At 37.1% G+C, this 10541-nt stretch overlaps 1 protein-coding gene across 2 annotated transcripts; it reads left to right on the top strand.

Moving 5' to 3' along the window:
• The first annotated feature begins 2724 nt into the window (after positions 1-2724).
• LOC18020399 (putative peptidase YMR114C) lies at positions 2725-6586 on the top strand. 2 transcript variants are annotated; one of them, XM_024157321.1, is made up of 8 exons: positions 2725-3316; positions 3393-3540; positions 3640-3725; positions 4151-4263; positions 4611-4676; positions 5131-5240; positions 5319-5384; positions 5570-6586. In XM_024157321.1, the coding sequence occupies exons 1-8, from the start codon at positions 3222-3224 to the stop codon at positions 6329-6331; spliced, it is 1446 nt and encodes a 481-aa protein (XP_024013089.1). In that variant the 5' UTR covers positions 2725-3221; the 3' UTR covers positions 6332-6586. The 2 variants fall into 2 exon arrangements, with proteins under 2 accessions (XP_024013089.1, XP_006403078.1); XM_006403015.2 differs by having other exon boundaries at positions 2727-3316; positions 3396-3540; positions 5570-6585.
• Positions 6587-10541: the final 3955 nt, after the last annotated feature.

Below are 10541 nucleotides of genomic sequence, written 5' to 3'. Positions count from 1 at the left end.
ATTCAAGATGAGCTAAGACGGCTTACAGGAATTGATAACATCGGAGGAATGGGAAAATATTTAGGCCTCCCTGAAAGCTTGGGGGGAGCCAAAACAAAAATTTTCAATTTTGTTGCGGAAAAACAACAAGACAGAATAAATGGTTCGACAGCAAAACTCTTATCTAAAGGGGGAAAGGAGGTATTGATAAAGTCAGTGGCATCTGCAATGCCTACATTTGTCATGTCATGTTTTCGATTACCGAAATCCATAACAACGAAACTTATAAGTGCAGCAGCCCGATATTGGTGGAGCTCGAACGGCCAACAAAAAGGAATACATTGGTTAGCCTGGAAGAAAATGTGTCGACATAAGACCGCAGGGGGTATGGGTTTTCGATCAATAGAGGACTTTAATACGGCACTACTCGCAAAGCAATTCTGGCGATTATTGGACAAACCGGACTCTTTATTTGCAAGGGTCTTCAAAGGAAGATATTATCGAAACGGAAATCCACTGGATAATATTCGCTCTTACACCCCTTCTTATGGGTGGCGGAGCATGATATCGGCTAGACCTCTGGTTCAAACAGGACTAATCAAAAGAGTTGGCTCAGGGTGTTCGATCTCAGTATGGAATGACCCTTGGATACCAGCTTCTCGCCCGAGGCCAGCCACATGTAAAGGGTTTAACTACTACCCAAATCTAATGGTCAATCATCTGGTTGACCCGGTCACTCAAACTTGGAACCTAGAATTGCTTAGTGCCATCATTGATCCAGTAGATGTGGAAATCATTCGCGGGATACCCACGAGTCGTGTCTATCGACCTGATACACTAGGATGGCACTTCACGAAATCAGGTAGATATACGGTTAAATCTGGATACCAGGTAGAACAACAAAAATCAGAGGACAGTATGGAAATTTACTATGGTCCAGAGATAAAGCCACTACAGGCACACATCTGGAAACTACGGTGCTCACCAAAATTGAAACATTTCATTTGGCAAGCACTATCGGGCTGTTTACCAGTACTGGCAAACATAAAGAAGCGAGGAATAAACTGTGACACTTTGTGCGCTCGTTGTGGAACGGAAGAAGAAACCACAAATCATATTCTATTTGAATGCCCTCCGTCAAGGCAGATCTGGGCTCTCTCAAAGATCCCAACACCCTTGGATGTCTTTCCAATCTCATCGGTTTATGCAAATTTTGATCATCTATTTTGGAGAATCCCCCAGGAATACAAAACAACAGATTTTGCATGGATCCTGTGGTACATTTGGAAAGCAAGAAAAGATAAGGTTTATTCAAATATTGACAGAGATGCACAAATAACTTTGAAGATTGCGGAAACAGAAGCAAGTATCTGGAACGAAGCACAAAAGGAGGAGAAACAGGTTGGAAATAATATCGGAATTATGGATCGAGTTATCACGCAGTATGCAGGATGGAGATGTTTTACTGATGGATCCTGGACGGAAACAGAAAAAGCTTCCGGTTTAGGTTGGTATTCGTGCAAAGAAGGCAATGCAGAGGTTGTTATGGGTGCAAGAAATGTCAGGCGAAGCTTATCTCCGCTACATGCAGAGCTGGAAGCCCTCATTTGGGCGATGCATTGTATGATAGCAAACAACAAGATGGAGGTAGCGTTCGTCACAGACTGCTCCGAGTTGGTGAAGATGGTGTCTATACCAGAGGAGTGGCCAGTGTTTGGATTACACCTAGAAGAATTTGAGAGGAGTAAAGGGGTTTTCACTTCCTTCTCTATATCCTTTATTCCACGAGCGAAGAATATGAAGACAGATCTCCTAGCACGCAGTGTTCGAGTCTACCCTCAAGACATGATCTATGTAAACTCAGTACCTCCAAACTGGATTTCTATGTCCTCGTAGGTACTTAGGCTGTTGACAAAAAAAAAAGATAATAAGGGATTAAAAATCTACTATTTTAATTTTTGTATGAAAACGTAATAGTTCACCTATAAATATACGTTGAATATCAGAGAAGCATATTTATTTGTTATTTGATCTTCATATTTTTTTAATTCTTGTAAATTTTACTAATATAATACTTGTTAACTTTTCAATTTTATTGATTCCATCTTTTTTTTTTATTTAGAAAAAACTATGTATGACATTTTTATGTGGAAACTTTTCTTTATATTATTATTTTTAATAACTTTTATCTCTTTAATCATTTATTAAATATTTTTTGTGTGTTTATAATTTTATTAGTTGGAGTTTTATATATGATTATTTGAAACTTCTTAATCTATTCAATATCATATTTTTTTCACTTGCATTAAAATTAATTATATTTTTAATTTGAAAATAAAATTTAAATCACTTGAAAAAAGAAAATAGATTAAAAAATCTTGAACTGAAGCCCATAAATATCCATGACAATTTTTTAAAAAGTTTGGTTTTTGGTTTGTCCCACATCGACAAACTTGGATAATTGAGAAGGGGAAGCTGCATTATAAATAAGAGTCTTCATCTTAATTCCAATTCAAAAAATTACACATACACGTTGCAAGCCCATATTGAATGCTCTTTTAGATCATGTCATCAATTTTCATGTGTTATCAATTTTCATATATTCATGTGTTATCAATTTTTATATATTCACGTGTTATCATGTAATATAAATTTTAATAAATATTATCAAAATAAATAAATATTTAATAAACGGATAACAGATATCTGATTTCAAAATTTTCTATTATCCGGATCCGTATTCGAAATAATCGAATACTTAATTTCATTATCTGGATCCGGATCGGAACTCTACAAATATTTAATTTTTACGGATCGGATAGGATCGAATACCGGATCGAAGACCAGATACGGATAATAATTTCAACCCTAGGCGTGAGGAATATTTTTTAATTAATATTTTAAAGGACAAGTGTTAACTTGTGTGGGATTTTAGCATCCACGAGTATTAGCGTATAAGAGAGAACGTATTAATGGGCTATGTTGAATATTTAGTTGAGTACTGCTGGGCTTATGGCCCAATAGGCCGTCATTATCTCATTGTCTATTACGGTTCTATGTCGTTGTTGCCGTAATCTCCCTCCTTCTCTTTTCTAGTTCTCTCTAGGTCTTCCTTCTCTTAAACTTCCATTTCTGTTGATTACTGTAAGTTCCATTTCTGGGCTTAACAGCCATATCCGTCAATTGCGTGCTCTAATTGTCCGTTCCAGTTAGGGTTTGCTTCTGCAGACGAACTTAGGAAGATGTGTGGTAGGGCTCGCTGTACTTTGAGACCTGACGATGTGCCAAGGGCGTCTCATCGCCATGGCGTTCCTGCCCGTTTTCTACACCTCGACCGGTATTTTCTCTCTTGTCGATTTTAATTTCCATTTTGAGCCACTGGACTGTCTGAACATTGTTGATTTGTTGTAAAGCAGTTATCGTCCATCTTACAATGTTGCACCGGGAACTTATATGCCGGTTCTGCGGAGAGACAATGATGGTATTGCTGTCCACTGTATGAAGTGGGGATTAGTCCCCAGTTTCACTAAGAAAACTGATAAGCCAGACTTCTTTAAAATGGTATACTTTACAACTTCTGCTTTAGGAATTTTCTTTTGGATTTTGTTTCTTGTTTGGGGGAAATAATTTAGTGAAATTATTTTATTACATATTTTACAGTTCAATGCTCGGTCTGAATCGGTGGCTGAGAAAGCGTCTTTTCGTCGATTGCTTCCCAAGAATAGGTGCCTTGTTGCAGTTGATGGGTATTTATTATCTCTTCTAAGCTTAGAATTATAATCCCTGGTCAATTTGTGTGCGAAGGTGCTTAGAATAATGTTTTTATTCAGCCATGTTACTGTCTTTATAATTTCATGGTTACTCTTTTGTCTCTGTGATCTGAAGGCTGAAGTGTTGTTAACTTGTTATTGACTTTTGTTTCTGTGAACAACCCCAAAACAATGGTTTCTTAATAGATTTCTATTTAGTAAACTCTCTTACCTGTTGGATTATATCATTTGTGAATGTTTGGATCCATTTTATCTGCTGTTATATTCATATCTTCATACTCTGCCTACCGTTTATCAATGTTGACTGTTGAGCCAATGGGTTTGGGATCACAAAACTAGGAAAAACTTTCAACTAACTTCTGAAATTATTAAAAACACTAACACTGAGATTCGTTTTGAAGGTTTTATGAGTGGAAAAAGGAAGGTTCTAAAAAGCAACCCTACTACATTCATTTTAACGATAGGAGGCCGTTGGTATTTGCTGCTCTTTTTGATTCTTGGCAGAACTCAGGAGGTGAAATGTTCATCTTTTTTCTTTTAAGCTCTGTCTAAATTCATTTTGAAGCATTTATTGATTATGAAACATTTTTTAGACTTCCCAGTAACCTTTTGGCAGATGTTGGATAGTTCAATCTTTTGTAATTGCTACCTAGTAATTGCTTACAGTTTTCATCTCTTTTAACCTCTGCATAATCATTCTCTGCCTCTGGTGCATGTACTAAGGAAATCTTAAGGTCTATGTACTGGAAAATCCAAGCGACATTTGAGATGAATTCGATCTTTGGTTTTTGGTCCTTTTTGGTAGCTTAAATCTCCTGCCCGCTTTGAATTTAGAAATTAACAGTTACTTTTTGCTTGCAGGTGAGACACTTGACACTTTCACGATTTTGACAACCACGTCATCGTCAGCCCTGGATTGGCTCCATGGTGAGTAATAAATACATTAGCTATAGCGGGTGAGATTTTTTTTTTCAACCCCTCAAATGAAATCAGTTTTCTTATTCATGTTCCCTACTGATTCTTAGTGGCATAATGGAACACATAACATGTCCAATCGGATAATTTATATTCCTCTTATATCTTTTTATGGACCCTTGGCTTGAATCCCTCATTGTACAAAAGTAACTTTGATCGAACCAACACATTAACTTAGATATGAAGTTCAAGTATTACACAAGTATTGAACTGTTTCTGTTTTCTTGTTACATCTAATTTGATAAACTCCTTTCAAATCGATACAATTGTATACTCTAGCCTACTGCATCAGAATCTTAACTGAGATGAACAAAGACCTGTTTATACGATGTAGTGTTAGATTAATAAGGACAACAGCTTTTCATTACTTTCCTTGACATGTGAGTTTGTTTGTTTTTCACTGAAGACAGGATGCCAGTTATTCTGAATGACAAGGAGTCAGTCGACACATGGTTAGATGGTCCATCAACGTCGAATCTGAAGCCATTACTTGTACCATATGAAAACTCAGATTTGGTAAACTTACTTAGTTCTTCGTGTCTATGTAATACTGGTATTTCTTTCTTCATACCTGATACCTGATTAACCTTTCAGGTATGGTATCCAGTAACCTCTGCGATTGGTAAATTATGTTTTGATGGACCAGAGTGTATTCAGCAGGTACGATTAACCAGTTTTCCTTTGTTAGTTTACAACTCAAGGTCTTAAGCGGCATCTCAAATCGCGATAAAAAAATATTCTCACTTGGAACCCTCTCAAATCTCTTAAAGCAAGCTATGTTTTTCGTACACTTTTTACGCTTATTATCATTCTTTAGAAGTATTTAAGGATTCTGCCACTTGCAGATACCGCTAAAGGCTTCGCAAAACAGCTTGATCTCAAAGTTTTTCTCAGCAAAGCATCCCAATACAGATGAAGGAGACAGAGAAACCAAATCGACAGATGCAGATACTCCAGTTGATTTGAAAGAGAAACCTAAGGTTGAAGGTTATGACGAGGCCTTTTTTTCTAACTGCAATAAGAAAAGTGAGGAGTTAGATGAGGAGATAGATAAATCCAATGAAGCCAAAAATCTGGGTTTTCAAAACATTGCGAAAGCAGAACCATTGATGGAAGATAACTCAGCTGTTGTACTGCGTCTCGAATCTGTAAAAAATGAAGTTGAGGAGGATACAAAAGGAAAATCCATAAAGACTGCTCTTAGTAAAGTAACAGATGAGAGCAACCTTGATCTCCAAAGAATCTCAAATGAGGAACATGAGACTCAAGGCCATCGCTTTACTAAAATTGAGGCAATGAATCAGGTTGAGTTTCCGGATAACGCTACTCAAGAAAAATCAGGAAATGAAAATGAAACGGTTATAACTTTCGAGACCACGAAGGGAAGTGACGTAGTAAGGTTGGCGGAGAAGTCATCAGGAAGGAGTGAGAAGAAGCGAGAGTACGAGGTATTCTCAGCTCCAGAAAAGCCAAAAAAGCACTCTGAAATGTTGCAAGACGTTCAAAGCTGTGGGAAACAAGGAAAAAAGCAAGGAAAAGGTAAGTCTAACATAAAAAAATCCAAGCAGACGCAGTCTACATTACATTTCTTTTTCGATGGGAAATAGTTTGTCTATGTAACATCTATGAGAAACATGTCTGGGTTGTAGATTACAAAGGATATGTACTGTCGATGCGTTGTATATAGGTTGTGTTCAATCTTTGATCTAAAGTAAATAGGAATACGAGCGTATTAGTAGTAGAATTTGCTTTTCGTTTTCAAGATTGTAGTTGAATTAGGTTTTTTGGTGTATGTGATATAATTGGAGGATGATTAGTGCAACACCCGCCTCCTACTTACCGGAAACTGTGTCACTTGTATTGACTAAAAAGCGCAAGATATCGTTTCAAGTTCAGATACCATTATCATTTCTGAAGATAAAAGTTTCCACAATGAGAGAGAGGTGAACTTAGTGAGTTTGTACTTTAAAGCTCACTATATTCATCACACATCTAACGACGAACTAACGCAAGCCCAAAGCGCAACAAACATCACATCTTACACACGCACACAATAAAGATTATACATTCTAGTAAAGGAATGTTCCATCCTTACCTACACCAATCATCACAAACTTGATTGTCGCTCAGTGGCATGTGTATATCTTGGTTTCTATCTTGCGCAAAGTGTGTTTCTATGTTCCGTTCCCACTAGAGTTTATATGTCTTATCATGTCTCCTTCATCAAAAATTCATTCTTTTCTAAAACACTTTCCTCCACCACTCAGAAAATCTCAGACACCATCGCTATCCCATACCTTTTGTGTTTCACTTTTTTAGAATCTACAGTGAAAAATCTATAAAATCTACAGTAGTGAAAGATCTTTAGAATCTTCAGTCTCACATTCTGGTAAGGGAATGAAACATCCTTACCTACACCAATCACAAACTTCATCTTTGCTCAGTGGCATGTGTGTTTCTTGGTTACTATCTTGCGTAAAGTGCTCGTCATGTCTCCTCCACAAAACATTCTTTCCTTTTTAAAACGCTTATTTCCACCACTCCAAAAATACCAGACACCATTGTTGTCCCATGTAACCTACCTTTTGTGTCTTGCTGCTTGAGAATCTACAATGAAAGACCTGTAGAATCTACAGTGAAAGATCTTTACAATCTACGGTCTCAGTGTCTACATTTTGATAAGGGAATGTCCCATCTTTACCTTACCTACACCAATCACAAACTTGATCGTCGTTCAGGGGCATGTGTATTTCTTGGTTTCTATATCTTGCAAAGTGTGTTTCTGTGTCTAGTTTCCATTAGAGTTTATGTGTCTCATCATGTCTCCTTCATCAAAAATTCTATCCTTTTTAACACGCTTTCCTTGACCACTCCGATAATATCAGACACCATTGTTGTCCCATATAACTTACCTTTTGTGTCTTGATTTTTGATAATCTACGTTGAAAGATATATAGAAGCTACAGTGAACGATCTTTAGAATCTACGGTCTCACTAGATACATTCTGGTAAGGGAATGTTCCATCTTTATTGTTGGGTGAAATTAATTCACTATCCGGTCGCTGCGGTCATGTCGCTGCTAAGAGAAAAGGAGTGACGAACGGTCACTGTGATCATGTCACTGCTAAGAGAAAAGGAGTGACGAACGGTCACTATGATCATGTCACTGCTAAGAGAGAAAGAGTGACGAATAGTCACTGTGATCATGTACCTGTTGAAAAAATAGGAGTGACAAACATGCACTAGTGAGAGAGTCTCAACATAGACCATTCGTATTTGTCAATCGGTTTAGCATCGATCATTGGTTAAATATAAGTCGTTGGTTTACATTCTTGTGAGTTGGAGCGACTGACCGACATAAGCTCCTAATTCAAAGAGAATTATGGAGAGACAATCATAAAAAGCCTAATCCAATAAGGATTAAAATTGAAATAAACCTATAAATAAAGAAGTCCTGGAGCAAGTACGTATATACAAAAACTTACGGCTAAAAACCATAAAAGCTCTACTTTAAGAGCTAGGTATAACAGCGACAGAGAATCGAGCGACCAGACATCATTGTAGCTTCGTTCTTTGCCAGTTAACTATGAATAGCGAGCGAGCGACAGACAATACCAGATTATTTAAATCTTTTATATTGATTCATTGTAACTCGATATTCATTGTTTAATAAAAGCTTACTCCTTCCAGTCATTCCGTATAACTATTCACGTACGAATCAGTTAAAATTTTCCCAAACATTTACCTACACCAGTCACAAACTTGTTCATCGTTCAGTGACAAGTGTGTTTCTTGGTTTCTACCTTGAGCAAGTATTTTGGTGTCCCGTTTCCACTATAGTTTGTGTGTCACATCATGTCTCCTTTATCAAAAAAATTTGGGTTTTAAAAACACTTTTCTCCACCAATCAATTTTAGACACCGTTGTTGTCTCCATGTAATGATTTTGTGTTTCTTTTCCTTTCTCTTTCAATGATATGGGTTTTGTATCTTCTTTTTAATCCTCTTGCAAAGAAGATTAGTCTCCCATCATTGGTAACACCCATGGTTTGATCTATACTTAGAAAAAACTCAGAATGCTACAAATTGATAACGGAGAGAACCTAGCCAAAACGTCCCATACCGCCTTGGCTAGACCATTCCCAATATCATGTCTTTCGAGCAAAGGCTAAGACTTTTCAACTCGTACCTTAGTCTTGAGTTTTTTTAACCCGGACAAGGTCTAGTATCTTGAAAAGCGAGGTTTTGCACATAAAATGCATTTTATTAGATATTAAAAGTCTGCTTACAAAATATGTAATACTCGATGCATCTTATCACAAAAACCATGGAAAAGAAAATAGCCAGAGACCTCCAACTGTTTAAGTGGATCGACAACTGTAGTTTATCGTTAATGTAGGAGAAAGGAAGTTGGATGTGATGAGATCATGGAATAGAGGGAGTAATTTTAGGGGTTTCAGATTGAGGAAAAAAATTAAGAATTTATTATTTGAGATTTTTTTTCTGCAATTTGTTTTATGTTTATATTTTTTTATCGTTAATTGTTGTAAAGCCTTGCCACATGTCACCATTGTGCTTAGTAATATAAGAATTTGGATTTCAAGTTGTCCAACCTTTGTGTGAATAAAGATCTTAGTCAAAAGAAATGATACTATCAAATATGAGTGTGCTTCATCCAAAAATCGTGTCTTTCCATTGAAGTTTTATGAGTGTGGTGTAACTCTTGTCTCAAATGGAGATAGTGCCCTAATTGGAGAAGTGTGAATAGATAAGAGAACAACTTATAGAAAACCCATTTTCTATGAAACATCATGTGAGTGGGTGCCAGATATGTCTTGTAGTTCTCATGCAAACATCTCTCATTATGGAACCCACTTTGGGTTTGATAAACCTAGTGCTGTAACAGATGCAAGAAGAAAACAGAAAACTTAAAGATCATACACAAAATTAACGTGGTTCACCAACAAGGTATTGGCTATGTTCACGGGCAAATGAGATTAATTTTATTACAGAGACACCAAGTTTCAAAATACATCAGAAATTAGGGTAATACAGTTACTTATAACAGAAAATCTTAGTTAACTTTAATCGCAATTGGACTTGCTCACTTAAGCCCATGTAGAAACCTTCAATTGACAATAGCAGCCTAACTGCATGCAGACTTCTGCATAGCTCATGGAAGTTGTAATATTTGACATCAGCTTACGTAGCATGTAGATATCAACATCAGCTTCAGTAGCTTGCAAGATTCACTAGGCAGTTGCACTCAACCGTTTACTTAAAGAAACTGTAAACTTCAAAGTGCAACTTGTAAGCTTCAGCGTGCAACGTGTAAACTTCCACATGCAGTGTATAAACTTCAAGATGAAGCATGTAGGCTTCAATATACTGCAAGCATCCTGCATGCTTGATCGTGCAGCCTGCACACATCAATGCCAGCAAGCTTCTATGCTTCAAGATTCAACGCATATCAACAAATCTCTTCCTTGACTTGAATCCTCCAGACAGATGTATCAGATGCATCATCACGGTGACAGGTATATTGGACTTATCCTTTGCCTCAAAATGTACAACACGTACCAGATACACCATCACGGTGCCAGATATACCGGACTTCTCCTTTGCCCTAGAATGTACAACATGCACCTTTTCTGCCAGATGTACCAAGCATTTCTCATATCAGACATACCAAATGCGCTGTCATGGTGCCAGATGTACTCAGAGAACAAGATGTCCCTATGGACCAGACACCATTTAGACCAGACGTCTCTTCGGACCAGATACTCTTTTAGCACCAGAATTTTTCTTTGGAGACCCC

Source organism: Eutrema salsugineum, unplaced genomic scaffold, assembly GCF_000478725.1.
Source record: "Eutrema salsugineum unplaced genomic scaffold, Eutsalg1_0 scaffold_18, whole genome shotgun sequence".
Taxonomy (NCBI): domain Eukaryota; kingdom Viridiplantae; phylum Streptophyta; class Magnoliopsida; order Brassicales; family Brassicaceae; genus Eutrema; species Eutrema salsugineum.
This window is presented reverse-complemented; position numbering and strand designations above follow the sequence as displayed.

Bases quoted from the DNA above. Each gene is read 5' to 3' on its own strand.
- LOC18020399 (XM_024157321.1), top strand. From the start codon at position 3,222: ATGTGTGGTAGGGCTCGCTGTACTTTGAGACCTGACGATGTGCCAAGG. The intron at 3,541-3,639 runs GTATACTTTACA...CATATTTTACAG, and splicing joins AGCCAGACTTCTTTAAAATG to TTCAATGCTCGGTCTGAATC. The intron at 4,264-4,610 runs GTGAAATGTTCA...TTTTGCTTGCAG, and splicing joins TTCTTGGCAGAACTCAGGAG to GTGAGACACTTGACACTTTC.